Here is a 21,158-nt window from a genome sequence, read left to right as displayed (position 1 = left end):
AACACATCTTTCCCAAAGCCAGGCATCTTAATTTAAAAAAAAAAAAACGACAAAAATTCAGACCCTGTGGCGGTGGAGGGATGTCAGTAAAAAATAAATAAAAAGAGAAAAAAACCTCTTACTCCCAAGCACATCTTTACCAAAGTCAGGCATTTTGATTTTCAAAAAAAAAAATTTAAGTCATACTGTCGCTCCACCCTAATGTTTATAGCAATTAAGGGCTGCCATTTTATGACTTGTAGGGTGGCTAGAGTTAGCAGGAATTATGTGGTGTGTGTTTGTAGGTTTTTGACAAATATTGCATATTAAGCTATTAATGTACTTTCCTAAAGCCAGGAAAGTAATACTTTTTTGTTGTTTTATTTCAATTGTGAATTGATTATAAGCTGAATAACAACTGATACACTTATTATAAGATTCTTCAACATTAGTCGATGGTAATGCTTACCCAGGACGCTTGCTCTCTTACACTATGAAAATCGACCCTATTCAAGTCGGCCAACATTTGTCCGATTTGATTGCCATTATGTAAAACGGCCCTGGCAGCCTGTGCGAGATGATTTAAGGAAGTGTAACGTCTCAGGCTGGAACTGAAGGCCGAAACGGCGGTCAGTTTGATCTGGAGCATCGCTGGAGGAGCTCCCGCCATCGCGCTCGTTAACCAACTTTCCAAATCTTAAAACACAAAAAAAAATTAAAAATGAATCGATTTTTCATACTACTCAAATGTACTTTTGGCAAAATTTCGGATCGATTGTGTAAGAGTGGCGGGTATGGGTTTCAATACGTCCGGCACCAGAACCTGAATAAGGTTTTGGTAAAAGATCAGGTCCACTTGCTTCATGAATTGCTGCAGGGGCTCCAAGGAACACAGGCTGAACAGTTTTGACCTAACAAAGCCATTAATTGAGTGATTACAATTAAAAAAGTATCCTTAATTACAAACTTTGACAAATATTTTTCCTCTTCGCATTCGTCTCCGTTGTTGTTATACTGGGACCTCCAGAACTCTCTCCAGAGGGACTCTACGGTGTTAAACTCCAAACTGAGTATGGCATCCAGGAAAGCTTCCAGATGTTCTCGGTAAATTGACCTGGAAGTGTCACATTAGTACTATCAAAAAAAAGTATATGTTTTAACAAGAATGTTTTAGATGGCAGTAATATTAAGGGCGGTTAAATTGGGTGATTATTGAGTAAATTAAAAATTTTGTTAAATGGAAGAATAGTTTATATTTAAGGCATTTCTTCACGGTTTTAATCAGGAAAATTGGAAGAAAAATCTTTAAAAATCGCTGCTACAGTTAACTCATAACTGGGTAAAAAAATAAATCTTTGGTAAAAAAATAAATAAACAAATTTTTGTACTTAATATGCAACTCTTAAAACCCCTTAAAACACTTCTTACCTAAGAGTATCGACGTCCTCAAAGCCACAATCCTCAGGTAATGGCTCCGAAAATTGAATATCCGGAAACGTGGGAATGGCATTACTTCCGTCCCCCAAATAAGCGGCGTGTTGCAAAAGTGTTCCGTTACAGCTGGAGCTATCCGAACTATCGCTGTTCCGCTTAAACGGTCGGACAGTTCCCTGTGCTTTTCCGGTATTATTGTTGGAAGTTAAAATAACCCGACTGGAGGAGTCCTCAATATTTACCAAAGAAGAGCCGGGTTTCACCCTGATACCGTAATAGTGATATTTCGAATTGCCCCTGTCGAAAAAATTAACTTTTAAACAGTTATATAAGGTGGTAAAAATATTGTCAGGTTTGCCCTTTATATTATTAAATAATTGCTTATCGGTTCGTGATATTTAGGTTAAAGGGAGAGCTTAATTTACACTCCATAAATGCCATATTTGTATTTAATTTATACATTAACGAACTTCATGGAAAAAACGTTAATTTTAAACGTTACGGTTAGTTTTTTTAAGTAATTTTTATAACTATATATAAGGAAACGAGTGACTGGAGATAAAAAAATTGCCTATTTGCACTCAGGATTTTTATTGATTTTCTCCAATAGTTGTTGGTTTTTCAAATGAATGTATAGAAACTTTTTATTTTGAGCTTCAAGGGTGCATCCATTTTATAAATGTTTAAATTTCCCATGAGAAAATCAGCTACTTTCCATTGAGGGTTATTAATGAGTTTCTCGCATTGCATTGAAAACAGGATAAAAATTTCTTTTGCTAAAGATAAATATTAATATTCCAAACAACCTTTGAAGCACACATATTTTTTCATGAACCCATAGACTTTTTGGGAAAAATTAAAATATTATTTTAAAAAATCTATTAAAAAAAGTACGGGTTTCTACGCGTTTTTTTCATTAAAAAATCAGTTCTAGGCCATTTTCAAGTCTTTTTCATACCCAGGCGGCCAGATTAAAACTTAGTACAAAGCCGTATAACGTGATGTCAAATTTCGAAAAACCAATGTTCTAGGCAAGGAAAAAAGATGGGAACAGGAATTTTAACGATTTTTTTAACGTTATATTGCTGCTTTCAAAACTGGATAACTCGGCCCTAATTTAAACCGTTTTGTACCTCCTTTAGTTATAAAATAGAAAGTGCTAATTTTTAAAATAACTGATTATCTCTTACCTAGTTCCCAACCGTCTAGTCCTAAGTCCCAAAAAGACCGATCTAATCAACTTTCCAAACGAGGCAGCATTTACAGGCTCCAACTTATGTTCGGAACAGTGTCTCAGGTAATGGGCGTACAAGGTAGAGCGAGGTAGAGACACACCTTCGGCTGTTTCGTAGTTTTCCAGAAGCCATTGCACCTATAAAAGTGTCCATAAACTTGATTTTTTTGTGTCTTAAGCCCTTAAGTTTTTTAAGATAAAGGCTTTAGAAGTCTCAACTTCAAAAAGTCAATGATTTACTGCAAGCATTTTTAAGTTGTATTTATCAAAAAGCATATAAAATAGGGAAAAGGACACAAAAAGTGCTATTGTAAGTAGTCTATACTTTGTGCAATTCCTACAATCAATACATGTAATAGAAAGTGATGCAAAAGGGTTTTTCTCAGGGACAGGTAAGATCTGTTTATAATGATTTGGTCATTACTGGCAAACCATAATGTTTCTATTCAGTAAATGGCGTGGATTTTTTTTTGTATAATTGTATTGAAATTAGTCATAGATATGCTCTGGTGTTAAAAAATATCTAAAAAATGTGTTTCTATGCCCAAATTCCATCTGTCAAAGTTTAGTTTAAAATCCTAAACTGTCTTTGAATTTTTGAAATAAAAATTTAATAATTTTACAGTTTTCTCCTTAGTATCGGCTCCTAACAATAAAATTAAGGAATTATTGGCTTTTAGGATTCTTTGCAGGGATTTTAGGGCTCTTCTGAAAAGAACAGTACAAATCCTTATAATCGGAGTCTAGAAATTGTAATTTTCAGTACAGGAATGCCTGTAAGAAACAAAATTATTTATCTTTTATGGAGCAGTAAATATATCAGTTCCCAATAGTCAAAATTTAAAAATTATTGGCTCTTGGGATTCCTTGGAGACTTTTTGAGGATCGTCTGTAAAAAACAGTAAAATCCTTGTAATAGGAGTCAAGAAATTGGAATTTTATGTACAGAAGTGCCTGTAAGAAGCAAAATCATTTATCACTTAGTAATGGTCAACATTGGCTCTTTTTCTGAAAAAAACAGTAAAAACTTTACAATAGAAGTCTAGAAATTGGAATTTTAAGTATAGGAGTGCCTATAAGAAACGAACTCATTTAAAACTTATGAAAAAGTAAATAAATCAGTTCCTATTAGTCAAAATTAAGGAATTATTAGCTCTTGAGATTCTTTAGAGGGCTTTTTAGGTTCTTCAAAAAAAAAACAAATAAAAAGCCTATAAGAGGAGTCGAGAAATTGGAAATTGAAGTAAATGAGTGCCTGTAAGAAAGAAAATCATTTATTACTTATGGCACCGTAAATATATCATTTCCTAATATTTAAAATTAAAGAATTATTGGCTCTCTCGAATTCTTTAACGCCTTTTTTAGACTCCTAAAATTGAATGAAAATCCTAAAGCAAAATTGGCAGCATCTGACTCACCAAACTGACATCACTGTGGTTGTCAATTGATTGTTAAAAACAATGACGCCGGAACGTTTGTCTTACTTTTGTTTGGCATAAATTGGCAAATATACAACCACTAGTTTAAGGGATAAAAATCTCCTTAGATATTACAACAATTATTTCATTAGTGTAGGTCATGTGTATGTGGGTTCACACATGTATTCTGATTAGGTTTTCAATAAAAAACACTATTTTACTATTAAAGGTATACTTACAGAGTAAGGCTACTGGTTTACATGAAATTATGTTTAAATTTCATATATAAATAATTCTAGCCGAATTATTTAATGAAAAGTGATGTTCCACACCAGTAAAGAGGTACATTAAAGGAGATCGCACGCTTAAGGACCATTATTTTTATATAAACGACGGAACAGTAGGAATTAAGAGTTACCTAGAGCAACTGGTGCCAACATTTTTCAATAGGTTATGAGTATATTTCTTCAACGATTATACAAGAAATTATATTTATTTTTAGCGTCAAAGTTTTACGCAATATAAGTTAGACGGAGCTATATGCTGGCCTGTATTTCTGTGAGGCCTAAATTTACACTGAACTTACATAGTGGTGGCGATAACTTCAAATATCTGTTCAGAAAGTTGCCTATCTCGAACCATTACAGTTGATAGGCAACCAGCCTATTTAAACTAATATACTCTCTCACTAAACTATCCAAGCGAGCTGCTTACAAACTGCGGGGACGTGACTATTCTAGAACGAAGCTACTGGTGATTGGAAGTGACAAAGCAAAACAAAGGCTGCTATTGAAGCAAAAAAAAAACAAAAACACACTTTAGTGCGGGATATAGGAGGGAAAGAGGACTTACAGTAGCAGGGGAGACCCTTGTAGCGTGCCCTAACGTAGATCCGACGTCATCCCCGTTACTGGAAACCGCAACCATTTGCGCCGGTTGCACAGTAGCCACATTAGTACCGCCATACTCCTGATTATCAAGTTAGTGGTTAAAGCAAGCATATTATACCAGAAAAATGATCCGTTAGAACATTAATGCCACTTACATTAATATACAGAAGGTTACTTACGGCATTGGCCGCCTGCGGCGCGATTCTCGTAGTGGGTATCAAAGATTCTGGGTCTACGGTGTGCTGCACCACATACTGTCCAGCTGCTGAGTAGCCGACGGTGGCGCCAGCTACAGCACCAGTGGTGGAGCTGGTAGAGTTTGATGCCGGTGTTGTGGCGTAATATTGGCTCTGTGACTGACCGGCATTTGTTATGGGGTATAAGGTTGTGGAGTCGCCCACGGTGTATACGGGATATGCCCTACGGTAAGAGATTTTGCAAGTCTTTTTTTCATATAAAGTTAAGTTGGCATAAGTCTATCTCACAGTCGAACATTCGCACAAAAGTGATATCTTATTGGCTACCCATCCTTAAGATTATGTCAATCCACGATAAGAAATTTTTAAGGATACACACGTTGCTTAATTCCACTATGAGATAGACTTATGCGTTATAACGTCTTCTAATATCGCTCTCTAAGTTGGCGATGTTACCAGTGATCGTGAATTCATATCGACTAATTTATTAAAATTTAAAAAAATGTTGTTGGATTTTTATTTTGTTATTAAGATGGTGTGAGCTTTTGTGAAAAGCCCTGAGGTCCAAATTAAATTGAGTGAACCTTAAGGTAGTGTACGCTTACTTAAATTATTAGTTTGGGAAAGCTGATTTTTTTTTGTTATTTCAGCGGTTCTAAATTTCAACTACAATAGATGAATGTTTGTAAAGAACCTAAGAATTCAATTTTAGTTGATCAATGTTGATTACTCGGTAGTTCTAAAGATAAATGTATTCAAGCCATAAATATTATGGTGAAAACTAATAAGAATTTAAAATCCAGAAATATGGAAAACTTCTAGGGTCTGTTCTATTTATAAAATCAATATATGCTTTATTGTCATTAAAGTAAATTTGTTGACAAAACTGTAAAAAGAGCAAATACATATACACAAACACTATCTTTAGGTTAAATAAGAAACAGAATTACTCCTCCAGGACCCAGAATCAAACATGCCAAGCCAATGCAATATCAAGGGTATCAATATGTAGAACACAAACAGATATTATTAATTCCCGAAATATACAATTTTATTTAATGTAAGTGAAACAAAAATGACATGAAAAAATCAGGACTAAAATCTGACAAAAACTCAGTTATTTCATAATAGCCTTTCGCAACTAAAGAGTACTTTAACACATTTCCTAAAAAGTTTCCGGCTTTCTAAAGCTTTCAAATGTTGTTGAAAGGTGATTATTTTTTTCACCATCAAATATAAATGTTCTTTGGATTAATGAACTTCTAGGCATAATCATTAGATCGTCGACTGCTATATTCATGACTATTTGCTGTGATATTTCTAAATTTCTTATGATATACAAACAGATTCGAATAAAAATAAGGAAGGAAAGGTTAGGATTTTATGAGTAACAAACAGCTGTCTGACACTCTTATACTCGCATTTTGCAAGGCAATGATACTATTTAATAAATTATATGTGCATGCGCCTCAAAAGAACACAAAGCATACCTTAAATGGGATTCAATTAAAGAAAAATAAATACTTCTCATCATTTCAATATCAACCTCTTCTGCTACCACCTTAGGAGCATAACAATTTTCTGTTATTTTTCGACACAACTGTATAATATGAGTTTTAAATTGTTCAGAGTGTTTTTCCAAAAACACATTATTGATACACATTTAAATTACACGAAATTGCATTTAAATAACATTAATAACAGTAGTTTTTGAAATATTTAAATACAGTTTATTATTCACACCATTTCTTGATTTCAATACATCTCTGTTAAGTGTAGTATTTATTGCATTATTTGTATCATCCGCAAACTGACTAAATTTCCCCGAGATTCCAAGGTTAACATAAATGAGGAACAGAACTGGTCCAAGAACTGAACCTATACCGCTCAAGTTTCCACAGCAATATGTCAAGACTAACACAGTCAAATGCCTTAGCCAAGTCACAAAAAACTGCTGCAGTTGGATCACCATTCAAGGTTAAAAATAAGGATTGAAAGAATGAAAACGTTGCATACGATGTTCCCTTGGCACTTTGAAACCCAAATTGCTGTGACCTAATAGTTTTCTTTTCAGTTAATTATGACATAAGTCGCTTTTTAATCAATTTCTCAATGATTTTTAAGAAGGTGATTCTGAAACTCCCTCCTTAAACAGGCAACATTCTGGCCACCTTACAAAACAATTGCGATATTGGTCAGTATTGAAAAAATTATGAATTGCAGATACTAGCACTAACTTGAAAAATAACCGTACATTAAGTTTATCAAAGCCCGACGTATTTTTTCTCTTTATATCCCCCAAAGCAGACTTAAGGCCAAGTGAATCAGGTCCAGCCCTAGAATCAAAGAACTTTTCATAGTTCGAAAAGCCCACAGTATAGGAGAAGTTATTAGGTATTAGCCTATCAGCGTTGATTGAATATTATTCAAATATTCAATCAACGCTATCAGGCTCAATATTTATTTTCACAATATTCCCCCGTTTACCTCTTTCAGTTCATTTACAACATTCATCTTCCAAGCCTCCCGGAATATTGTTTAAAATTTTTTAAATAACTTTTAAAGTATTTTTGCTTTGCTGTCTTAATCGTTAGTCTGCAGATCTAGGATTTGCGGCATTGTTACTAAATCCGACACTTAGGATTTTTGGGACTTTACATCCATAAATTGGATGGGTGCTTCTTCTAATACATCCAAGCTGAAACGTCTTAACAAACGCTTTACCTAAATGAACAATAGACGGGGCATTTTAATCCAGTGCCACACATTCTTTAGAAACTGTATTTATTGGTTAATTTCCTAATTGAATTCTGTACAACGTCTAGTGGGGAAAAAGCTCATTAGTGGGATTCAATGGCATACCAACACCAGTCAAATAGGTTTCCAGATTTTATTTTAATTATTTCACAATCCTGGAATCTTTTGACAATACAGCTTAGCTTCAGATCATCTGTAAAAAGCAGGTAAAAGACATTGAAAATGAGTGGCCAGACTCAAGGAACACCAGATGGGACCCCAATTACCTTACATATTAGAACAATAAGCCTTCTATTGGATAAATAACACCTGAACCAATACAATGAAGTTCAAGTTTATGAACATATCAGCAACATATTGTGTGGTACTGTATCCATACATGCCTTGGAGACGGTTTATATGCTAAAAATCCTATCCTACATCTGCCTAAAAATCCTTCTCCAAGGCATCCAATATAAAGTCCGTATGACTAAGGAGGCTTATTTCTGAACAAGATCTAAATCCAAATTATTGTTGCAATAATAACAAATCTAACAGTGGGGACAGAAAGGCGCAGAACAAACTTTCAAAAACCTTGGGATGCAAATAAGAGGATAATTAGTGATAAAAACTCTATGATCTGACTTAAAAATAGATTCTATAAAGCTCTCATTTCAAACTGAATCTCATTTAATTTTGTTTTTGTTTATTTTTGGATAATGTACACAAAAGGAAATACTTGAGGTGTTAAGTCGCCTAGGTGTCGAGGTGTTAAGGCAACATGCCACAACTAAAAGGGCGCTACTATGTACTTACACCTAATCAGTTACCAAAGAAACAAATTTTTCTCAAGTTCCCTAAGCAACCGCCGTAATTATTATTAAAAATATACTATTCCCTTATAAATATGGAAAAACTTACCAAAACACTTGCGCTTCGTTGTAACTGTTATTCATTTTAACCGATTTAGAGGTAAAATAAAACTTTTTTTGGAATTTAATTGTCTTTGTTGACGTATGTCATCGGTTGCCATGGTAATTGACCAGTTCTTGTTTCCATAGGCCTCTATGGTGATACCGTTCACATGTGCACCGATTTAAATATTTTGGCGGACCATATTCGGAAATACAAAATTGATGATGGTCGAACGAAACGTCGACCCGAACAGTGTTTTAGGTTCTTAAGATTTCTGCTAGAGGGCGCAATTGGGAAAAAAATCATACGGAGGCCATTTATAGGGAAGTTTTTTAGTCGGGTTATTTAAATAATTTAAACAATGATATTCTTTCGAAGTCTTTGAAAAAACGCCGTCTACTCATCTCTGTTTAACACATGGTTTTTGCCATAAGTTTACTTTGTCCAGCTCATTGTTCAATAAACATGAATGAACTAAACCTTGATTTATAATGAGTTAGACCAAGACAAACTTATATTATGGCAACTGTAAATAATACACTATAGAAATATAATGCTAATGTGAGGTAGAGATGGCATGGTATTACTTTTATTTTAAATAATGTTTTTTTTTATTAATTCAACTTACCCGCCAGAAAGCACAAACGTTACCTTAGTAATAAATCCCAATACTTATTTACTTACATCTGTGGTTGTCCGCCGTTGTTCTGCGAGGAGTAGATCTCCTGTTCGACATATTGGATGTGATAACTTTGGTGTGAAGCCACAGCGTCGCCCTCGGCCACTAAAAAATTTAATTTCAATTTTGACGCATAGAATTTTTTTTATGCTCATAAGAAAACAAAACAATAATAGTGTTTATTTAGCAGGAAATTGCTTCAAAGGTATAATAAAATAAGGCAAAATAAATAATAAATATGGAATAAGTACTAAATAGAAAACCCTAGACAATAACAAAAAACCAAAAGTATATAAGCGTAATAAGAACAAAACAATTATTGTATAAATAACATAAAACAAACTGTATAAATTAAGCAGACATAAATAAATAAAATCAAGCCATAAAACTTCCAAACTAAAATATTCTAATATACAAGGGTTAAAAATAATAAAATATAAAAGTATAATCAATAGATAAAAATAAAAATAATTAAAATAAGACTAAGGTCCAGAAATAAAATGTCACACTTAAAAATATAAATTTCCTTCCTTCTAAACAGAGTTCAGCATTTGACTAGTGTTACATGTACAAAATATGTTCGATTTCGAGTTTTATAATTGTAGACTTCTCCAAACACTCTTATTTTATCACAGATATAAGCTAGCAACAAACACTTTTGTAAATTAAAAATAAATACATACACATTAAACATAACTCTTTGGTTTACATATAACATACCCAAAACACTTAACACGGATACAACAGGAGTATAACGATTACATTTGAGGATAACTCTCATTGCTCTATATTGGATGATCTCAAAGTGTTTTATTTTATATTGGGGTAAATTTGACAATAATGTTGAGCAAAATTGCAATTGGGGAAATGCATTGGCATTATAGAGCCTTAGTTTTGCATGCATCGATACATATTTTTAAACTCTATTTATAAAAGCAACTTTTTTGCAAATTTTCCTATATTATGTAGTTTGTTTAAAATTGTACGCTTTATTTCCTTCTCATAAATAATGCTTTACCCATTAACATGAATTAGTTATTGTCAATGTCCACCTAATTATACAAAATTTCGATTTATTCGTATACAAACATGGTTTGTTGATCCATGCACACAGTTAAGATCCTTATTAAGGGCCAAATTATGGACCAGCTGTTAAATTTTCTGTGTTATCAGGCAGATAAATTTCTATGCTCTCGGTAAACCTACCAATAGCTGTAGGAGAAATTATGAACTAAATTTTAACCTGTTGTTAAGTAGCAGAAGGTTTACAGTTTGGTAACAACATAATTGTTGTGGCCGGTATACTATTCTTAAGAAAAAAGAAAGATTAGGGTTATGAATATCCGGTCCTGAGAAAATAAATAAAATAAACAAAAATAATGGAAGTGTTTGGTTTTTAATTTGTGATAATTGTTACAGGTACTTGTATACTTGTTTTGTGCCAAATCTGATATTCTTTCTGTTAGTACTAGTACTAATACATACTTGCATTTTTGCTAATTGTTTGTAAGTATCCCACCAGATATTTGCCAGGGAATCACAGTACACCGCTTTTTAGAAACTGTATACTGTGCAGTGAATTTGGTAGAATTTTAATCATTTTTTTAGAGAATGTCTCAATAATCTAATAAAAAAAGAGGTCGGTAAAATTTTCTGAAAAAGAAGTTATTTTGCTCTGTAGTTTAGTAAGACAATATGCAAATATAATTGAATAAAAAAAGACTGATGCAACATCTTGGAAAGAAAAAGATCAGGCCTGGGAAAAATTGACAGCAGAGTTTAATGTAAAAAAACCTTATGTCAGGGGTGGTTCTAACCCTGAATAATCTTCGAACAAAGTATGAGGGTATAAAACAAACAGAAAATATTTAAAACTGGTGGCGGTAGTGCAACCATAACACCTCTTAGCACCTATGAGGAAATAATTTATAATTTAATAACACTGCAAAATTGCAAAATACTCATACAGATTAAGAACAAAATTTAGAATATTATAAACACACTTCTTGCAAAACTATGCAAGCTCCAACTCTTTGAAAAATTTGAGGTTATACTGGTAAACCTTTTATACGCTGCTTTTTCCTGTTGTTCACTTATTCTACTGATAAGCACGAATTATCCCGCTGGTAAGACTAACAAGAAGTTCATAATTCAATTTTTAATGTTACCAGTAGGATAACTTTTCCAGCCGGTCCATAATTTGGCCCTAATATCAAAAAACATCTGGTCGAGGTTGTCGCCTACTAAATAAATCATTAAGTCATCTGCAAGCAACACACTTCTACATTTTTTGAGAACTTGCACTATACCGTTAATGTTCCCCGAGGGACACCGAATATAACAGTAAGAGTTTCAGATAGTATATTTACAAACTTTACACAATGGACTCTATTATACAAATAAGATCTGAACCAGTTCAAGACATCATCCCTAATTTCTAAGCGTTCGAATTTAAAAAGTTAAAAAATTTCCCTATCTATAGTTTCAAGCGCCCATTTAAAATATAAAAATAGGGCAACGACAGAGTTACGATCAATGGCTCTAAGAAGAAATCTAGAGGTTGCTCAAGTTGAAGTTCATAGGCAGACACAGTGCTAATGGGTTGGTACTCATTATGTTTGTATGGTATTTGGACCTTGGGAATAGGAATAACAGTTTCACGAGTGATAGAAGAATACATGAATGAGTCTCGAAAGACTCATGAATAAATGAAAGAGTATTTAAGAGACGGTCAATGACAGCGCAAGATGCATCGCAAAGAATTGTTTTTGATATACAACTCTCTCCACCTACAACATTTTTTAAACATTTAAGAATAGTCTTCATTTTATTTATGGTTAATAATAATAATAATAATAATGTGTTTATTTTGTAAATCATATAAAACAATCCGAGATAGATAAATATATATAATATTAATTTTGTTATTGATTTACAAAAGAGAGCCAAAAAAAAATAAAAATTAAAAAACAAATCTACAATTGAAAAATATTATATACTACCACTGTTGCCTGCAGAAAACTAAGCAAACCGTACAAAAAGAAATACATATATATATATACATACATATTATAAACCTTGATCAAAGCATCAGATAAGACGTAACCAAACAGATTAACTGTATTAAACTTGGAGAATACTGTATTCGGTTCAAGAGGCCCTGGTTATATTATATCTTACATTATGTATAACGGTGGAATATTCTGAACAATATTTTCTATACTTTCTACAAAATATTTATTCAATTTCTGTGCTGTACATGTTTTTTCGCTCAGTAATTCCCGTTCAAAATGTATTCTATTGAAAAAAATTGTTTTTTTTACCGGGTACTACAGTTTTAAACTTCTTTGGGGTTGGTTTGTCTAAGCACTCTAAAGAATTTTTCCTTCTGTACTCTAATACTATTCACAATAAAATTTATTTTAGCGTTATATTGACCATAGGCACTTTCACTTTTATGCAAAACTGGCATTCTATATAAAATATCTCTTTCTCGCATAAATTCTCTAAGGTCGGTCATTATCCACTTCTTATCCACATAGACAATATTGAATGGTCACTAATTTTTGGTGTTAGATGTATGTAACTTATGCATCATTAGTGATTATAAAATCAATTAATGTCTGGCTTGTAGGAACTATTTTGGCGGGTTTCTCTACAATCTGCGAAAATCCATTTGCGTATATAATTTTATTACCGTAAAACGTGTTATTAAGAAGATCGAAATTACCATCCCAATGATAGTATTAGTTAAGTTGGAGTGAATTTTTACTTGGACCAAAAGAAGTGTTATTCCCATTTTCTAAGCAGTTTTTGACCGAATTATTTTGTCAATTCTTTTAGGCACGCTGACTCATCAAAATCTGTGCAGAACAAACGTAAAATAACTCCAAATACCTAAAAGCACTCACACATTTGTCCTAATGCTTCGAAAGGGGTAAAACAAGCATACGTTTAAAGACGAATATGCCCAGCCAATGAGAATTGAAGATGGGACCAAACCGATTGATCCCTTCGTTTACGCCCGTAAAATTTCGCGTGCGGTTGGCATTGGCATAATGGAATATTAATTTTGTTTTGTTTTCCTTAACCCAGATTGCAGATTTTATTTTATTTGCTTTGCTTCCTAAATGATTTAATTATGGCCGATAATTATTATTTATATCGATTTTGCCACTATTTGAGTGCTTACAGCAATTATAGTACTTAGTCTTGACTCTGTTGGCTATAATATTCGGTTCTACGCTAATTTTCAGTTCAAAAACAAACATTTTAGTGTTTGATTTTCAATTTCTAGTAAACTGTCTAGTGATTTCTTTTCTGTATAATTTCTTTTTTAGCTGCTGCAGTATCTGTTTACGATAATTATGGCAACACTAAGGTAAGATATAATTTTTTTCAGGTCTAATCTGAATTATTATGTACTTTCCAGCCAACAAAATGCAATCTGCGAAGTCTGTGAGAAGGAATTGTCAAGCACATCCATGAGAAACAGACATCTTAAGAAGTTCCACCCAGAATTTTTTGGCCAATTTTTTTGTGAATATTAAACATTTTTGTTTAATATTCACAAAATAAAGATAAAACATCATTCATTTCAAAGATAAAAAATCATTTTTAAATTTTAGGAATTTTGAAGAACATACCTCTTATAGAAAACAAAGTAACAGGGAAGTTGATTATGCTTGTCAGACCCAAAATAAATTTAAGAATGGAGAAGAACATATATTTTACAATTGTAACAGGAGCAACATCAGTGGTTGTATAAACTCTTAGTTATCAGATATAATTGTATATTTTGTTGTTTACTTTTAGGATTTAATAGGTCATGTAAAATGAGAAACATTAAATCTGGAGGAAACATACCCATCAAGGGACATGCCCCTCAAGAATTTTTGTTAAGGTTTTAAAGAATGGTAACAATATTGCATAAATTTTTATATTCCTATAATAGACCTTATAGACTAATTCATCATTTTAATCCTTTGTAGGATCAGTTGTGATCAGAAGTGCTAGTTTACAGACCAAGCTTGATGCTTGATTTAGTTTCTTCTCTACTATTTTAGTTTTAAGTTGTTGATGTAATATAATATAATACATTTTATTATAGTATAGAGTCCATAGTATAGTTTATCTTAAAAATTATTATTATAAAATATGTTAATATAAAATTTAAAGTATATTTAAAGTATATAAAAGTTAAAACATTTCAGTAAGCTAGTCGACATTAAGATATTTGATAAATATGATGAATTTTTTTAAATTTCAAAGTAATTTCAAAACTGCCATTACAATGATTTGTATAATTTTCATTCATATAGCCATTATGATGATGCATCATCACCCATGGGATTTTATCAAAACGATGCCTAAACAGTTATAAAAAAATTAAAATAAATACACATATTTTTTAGCAGTATATGTTTTATATATTTTGATTTTAATTGTTGTTAAATAAAAGTTTATATTTATATGGTGATTTTTTCTTGAAAATTCATATACTTTTAGTTGTTTATTGCCTGGCAATCTTTATCATCTACCTACTCGATATTCTCAGATCCACATATTTCAATCTCCGTATGTATAATTGGCTATTTAAATGAACTTCAAACGTTCATTGATAATTATTATATTATAAAAATTTTAAATTATCGATACCTATCATAGGAATATGACATGTAAGAACTAATTTCACACTAAATTTTAATATAATACCATAAAAAACATCTATAAAACAAGCTAAAATAAAAATTCCAAAAAAACTTTAAAGTGTTATCATTAATAATAATGGCAATATTTTTGGATGGTTTAATGTTTTATACAAAACATTAAGTATTACACGGTATATATACCATACTCACTGATGCACTTGTAAATTTCTTACTCCATGCAACAACTGTCTATTTTCATGTTATTAAAAATCTTGATTACGCTGTAAATATATATAAAAAAAAATAATTAATTTACTAATATATAACAGCTACAAATATTTCTTTGAAAAACATCTTGTCGGACTTGCATTGTCTTATTTATTTATTGTAACACGACGTTTCGGTTGGTAAGTATCTCCAACCGTTATCAAGTGTAAACTGACTACTGAAACTGATAACGGTTGGAGATACTTACCAACCGAAACGTCGTGTTACAATAAATAAATAAGACAATGCAAGTCCGACAAGATGTTTTCACTGTACCATTGTCTACCACCTTCAAAAACAAATATTTCTTTATTAGGCGTCTTTTATATGCACATCGCATTTCTTTTTTGATCTAAAATATAAATGCCTAACAAAACAAAGTCCTATATTAGCAAATATATAGGTCAGAGATGCCAAATTTCGCTGGCAGCTCTACAGGCAACGAAAAATTCGTATTTTGAATTTTGGCGGCATGCAAGCTACGCCTCTGTAGTGCCGGAATGCTCTAATTGGCTGGGCATATTCGTCTTTTAACGTATGCTGGGAAAACAGTTCTCTTGCCTCAAAGAAAAAAAAAATGTCTTACATGTAATAATACAATCCAAGAGGAAAAGTACATTTCTCAAATGGCGAAGTCTAGCTGACTTTAAGGCCAGCTACTCAACATTAACCCTAAAATTTCTTAAATTAACTGGATTAAGTAATAAATTTTATTTTTAACAATTTTTTCAAATTTATTAAATACGATATAATCTAATAGCACAATATTAACAGGCTATACCTCAACAACGTCTTGCTGAGAACTAAAAAGTATTTCTTTAATTTTTTTGCGAAATGTAAAAAGATTTTTTAAACTAAAATGCTTGATATACTTATTATACAATGATACTATATTATATGTAAAACAACGTTGAAAAATTGCCTTGTAATGATTCGGCATAGAAAGAGTATTAGATCTAACGGGTCCGTTATGAAAATCTTGTCGAAACCATAATTTGGATCTTAAATACTGCGGAACAGATGTTTTAAGTAATCAAAAAGTACTGAAACGAAAAAGAAACATTAAGCCACTGAAGCTGATTAATGTTGTGAGAAATATGTTCGTTTTTTTTTCAAGTTGTAAGCAAAATGTACAAAAAGAAATACATATATATATATACATACATATTATAAATCTTGATCAAAGCATCAGATAAGACGTAACCAAACAGATTAACTGTATTAAACTTGCAGAATACTGTATTCGGCTCAAGGCGCCCTGGTTATACTCGTATTATGTCTTACATTATGTGACGGTGGAATATTCTTAACAATATTTTCTATACGTTCTACAAAATATTTATTCAATTTCTGTGCTATACATGTTTTTTCGCTCACTAATTCCCGTTCAAAATGTATTCTATTGAAAAAATTGGTTTTTTACCGGGTACTACAGTTTTAAAGTTTTTTGGGGTTGGTTTGTCTAAGCACTCTGTAAAGAATTTTTCCTTCTGTACTCTAATACTATTCACAATAAAATTTATTTTAGCCTTATAATGACCATAGGCACTTTCACTTTTATCCAAAACTGGCGTTTTATATAAAATATCTCTTTCTCGCATAAATTCTCTAAGATCGGTCATTATCCACTTCTTATCCACATAGACAATATTGAATGGTCACTAATTTTTGGTGTTAGATGTATGTAACTTATGCATCATTAGTGATTATAAAATCAATTAATGTCTGGCTTGTAGGAACTATTTTGGCGGGTTTCTCTACAATCTGCGAAAATCCATTTGCATATATAATTTTATTACCGTAAAACGTTTTATTAAGAAGATCGAAATTAACATCCCAATGATAGTATTAATTAAGTTGGAGTGAATTTTTACTTGTACCGAAAGAAGTGTTATTCCCATTTTCCAAGTAGTTGCAGCAGTTTTTGACCGAATTATTTTGTCAATTCTTTTAGGCACGCTGACTCATCAAAAATCTGTGCAGAACAAATGTAAAATAACTCCAAATAGCTAAAAGCACTCAAACATTTGTCCAAATGTTTCGAACGGGGGAAAACAGTTCTCCTGCCTCAAAGAAATATTATACCCTAAAATTTCTTAAATTAACTGGATTAAGTAATAAATATAATTTTCAACAATTTTTTAATTTTTTTAAATTAACAATTATTAAATACGATATAATCTAATAGCACAATATTAACAGGCTATACCTCAACAACGTCTTGCTGAGAACTAAAAAGAATTTCTTTAAATTTTTTGGGAAATGTAAAAAGATCTTTTAAACTAAAATATTTGATATACTTATTATACAGTGACACTATATTATATGTAAAACAACGTTGTATGTAAACAACGCAAAAATTGCCTTGTGATGATTCGGCATAGAAAAAGTATTAGATCTAATGGGTACTATATGAACATCTTGTCGAAACCATAATTTGGATCTTAAATACTGCGGAACAGATGTTTTAAGTAATCAAAAAGTACTGAAACGAAGAAGAAACATTAAGCCACTGAAGCTGATTAATGTTGTGAGAAATATGTTCGTTTTTTTTAAGTTGTAAATAAATCTACCGCAATTATTTTGGATTATCTGCACTCGTTGTCTGTCTACAAAACTTAAACCTGGATAATATAAAATTACTTTGGACAAAACATAACACTCGCAAAGCTTTTTCCGAACTTTAAAATAATTTTGTTCGCATACAGCACCTTTAGCGATAAGTAGCAGGCCTTGCATAAATTAGATATATGTTGGGAAAATATTAATTGAGAATTCAAACAAACACCCAAATCTCTGGAAGCCTCAGTGAACTTCAACACTTCGCCATTCATTTCAAAGTTAAGGTATTCCTTTAAAAACTCAACACAAACTAAAAAATAAGTTGCGTTTCTTGTTGTATACGGAGATTTTTCTAAGGTCCGAATTTACAATTGCTTCAATTTCATTATATTCCAATGGATCAAAAGTATCAATAAGCTGTGTATCATCGGCATAACTTTGAGTTTGGGAAAATTCAACAGCTTTGCTTAAATCAAAATTATACAGCAAAAATAAAAGTGGCCCTAGAATGGAGCCCAGTGGCACCCCAGACATAACTTCTGCACAATTGATTCACTAGCGGGAATTCTAACAAATTGCTTTCTATTATAGATAGTTTAGCCCCTCTTTCATTTAAGCAACCAAAGACACTTTTCCAACCAACTTCACTATTTTATCAAAATAAACACAATCAAAAATATACATTCAAACTCTCATAATAAATCCCTCTAACGAGACGTCATTGACGAAACCGGCGCAATCAACTGCAATTAAGGGTTCTTTTCCCATCACGAGTCTCTCGTAATAATTACAAAACGCGGCGGCAGCTTTATTATGGGCAGGTAGAGCCAGTTAATACTTGATAATTGGGAAGGGCAGATTTCAAAGGGCGGCGCAACGGGTAGCACGGACGATCGCTACCGGATTATGTTTATTACTTGTTTGGATGAATGCCCTGCGTAATTTAAATTGGGACGTTAAAGGGCTTCTTAAATTGAACGTAATACGACCATCTCATTTCCCTGGATAATTTTGTTGATATGTGGTGGGTAAGTTCCAGGGGCAAGGAAGACTTTCTTGCTTGGAAACTAGCAAACAGTTATTCGGAAAAAACGAGTGGAAAAATAAAGAAGTTTTAATTAACTAAGTCTTAAGGCGGTTTCCAGTGGCACTGAATAGTATGCGTGTAAGATTGAAGTTTTGTGTATTGAAACATGGCTCTTTGAAAGAACAATTTTGATTCGATAAACTTATCATTTAGAAACCCGTTTTGTAACTGAAAACCGTCTTCAAAAACCTTCCTTTATATTTTTTTGTAAAAAAATCCCAGTCAATTTTCCAGTGTCACTCAATAGTATGCTTTTGAGATTGTCTACTTAGAAACCCGTTTTGTATATAAAATCATCTTCAGAAATCCTCGTATAAAATTTTTGAAAAATTTGTTAGAAATTCCAAGTAGTTTTCCGATGTCACTCAGTAGGATGCTTTGAGATTGTCTACTTAGAAACCTGTTTTGTATTTAAAATCCATCGTCAGGAATCCTCGTATAAATTTTTTGAAAAATTTGTGAAAAATTCCAAGTAGTTTTCCAGTGTCACTCAATAGTATGCTTTTGAGATTGTCTACTTAGAAACCTGTTTTGTATCTAAAATCCATCTTCAAGAAACTTCTTTATTTGTTAAAATATTGTGAAAAAATCCCATACCGTTTTCCATTGACACGTAACAGTATGCATTTGATAATGTCGACTTAGAAACCGATTTTGGATCTAAAAACCGTCTTTGGGAATCTTCCTTTTTATTTTTTAGCAAATGGTGAGAAAATTCCAGGTATTCATCTTCAGGAATTATTCTATAATTAAAAAGGAAAATATGAAAAAAATTCCAGTGCTACTCAATATTATGCAGTTGAGACTGACCCTTTAGAAATCAGGTTTGTATCTAAAAATTCATATTCGGGAATTATCCTATAATTAAACAAAAATTGAAAAAATCCCAAGCGATTTTTCAGTGACACTTAATATTGTCGATTTAAAATTGAATATGAAAAGTAATTAGAAAATACTTTCAAGCACTCAAATTTCCAAAATAGACTCTTCAATAACCTAGAAGAGGCTTAAGAGTATCTAGAAGACACCTAGAGCCAGTAAAAGTTTCTCAAGTTCTTTGAATAGGCTTTCAAATTGATCTTAAATGTCTGAGAGAGCATTAAGAACACTTCAAAGATACTTCTAGGCTCTTAAACTCCTGTAATACACTCTCCAATATTCTTTAAGTGCCTGGAAGAGGCTTAAGAGTATCTAGAAGAGACTTACAGGTGACAAAAGTGGATCAAATTTCTTGAATTGAGTCTCCGGTCTGGAAGATCATTAAGCGTACTTAAAAAATACTTCCAGGCACTCAAATTCCTAGCATAGACTCTCCAATAACCTTTAAGTTCTTGATAGAGCCTTAAGAGTACGTAGAAGACACTTATAGGTAGTAAAAGTGACTCAAATTCCTTGAATAAATCTCAGATTACCGTCAAGTTGCTGGACAAGCATTAAAAGTACTTAGAAGATAATTCCAGGCACTCAAATTTCCAAAATAGATTCTCCAATAACCTCTAAGTGCCTAGAAGAGGCTTAAGAGTATCTAGAAGATACTTAGAGGCAGTAAAAGTGACTCAAATTCTTTGAGTACACTTTCAGATTAGTCGTAAGTGTCTGAAAGAGCATTAGGAACACTTCAAAGATACTTCCAGCTTAAACTCCTGTAATACACTCTCCAATATCCTTTAAGTTCTTGAAAGAGGCTTAAGAGTACGTAGAAGATATCTTATAGGTAGTAAAAGTGACTCAAATTCCTCGAATAAATCTGAGATTACCGTTAAGTTCCTGGACAAGCATTAAAAGTACTTAGAAGATACTTCCAGGCACTAAAATTTCCAAAATAGATTCTCTAATAACCTCTAGAGTAAGAGTATCTACAAGACACTTAGAGGCAGTAAAAGTGACTCAAATTCTTTGAGTACACTTTTAGATTACTCTGAAGTGTCTGAAAGAGCATTAGGAACACTTCAAAGATACTTCCAGGCACTCAAACTCCTGTAATACACTCTCCAATATCCTTTAAATGCCTGAAAGAGGCTGAGGAGTATCTAGAAAATACTTACAGGCGAGAAAAGTGACTCGAATTGCTTAAATTAAGTGCCTGGAAGAGCATTAGTAATAAAGTAC

At 32.3% G+C, this 21,158-nt stretch overlaps 1 protein-coding gene across 4 annotated transcripts in view; it reads right to left on the bottom strand.

Moving 5' to 3' along the window:
* The window catches only part of LOC126741972 (transcription factor RFX3), a 64,574-nt gene that overhangs the window by 12,613 nt on the left and 30,803 nt on the right, over window positions 1-21,158 (bottom strand). The window contains exons 4-11 of one of the 4 annotated variants that reach the window (XM_050448468.1): window positions 9,488-9,587; window positions 5,111-5,375; window positions 4,918-5,034; window positions 2,604-2,785; window positions 1,408-1,710; window positions 947-1,093; window positions 733-890; window positions 449-675 (exon numbers count right to left, since the gene is read on the bottom strand). In XM_050448468.1, coding sequence (XP_050304425.1) covers window positions 449-675; window positions 733-890; window positions 947-1,093; window positions 1,408-1,710; window positions 2,604-2,785; window positions 4,918-5,034; window positions 5,111-5,375; window positions 9,488-9,587 — 1,499 coding nt within the window. Of the gene's footprint in view, window positions 1-448; window positions 676-732; window positions 891-946; window positions 1,094-1,407; window positions 1,711-2,603; window positions 2,786-4,917; window positions 5,035-5,110; window positions 5,376-8,809; window positions 8,975-9,487; window positions 9,588-21,158 lie in introns of those variants that run through there. The other 3 variants (XM_050448469.1, XM_050448471.1, XM_050448470.1) reach the window with 3 other exon arrangements.

This window comes from Anthonomus grandis, chromosome 11, assembly GCF_022605725.1.
Source record: "Anthonomus grandis grandis chromosome 11, icAntGran1.3, whole genome shotgun sequence".
Taxonomy (NCBI): domain Eukaryota; kingdom Metazoa; phylum Arthropoda; class Insecta; order Coleoptera; family Curculionidae; genus Anthonomus; species Anthonomus grandis.
Note: the sequence above shows the minus strand (reverse complement) of the source record. Positions and strands in the feature narration are given on the sequence as shown.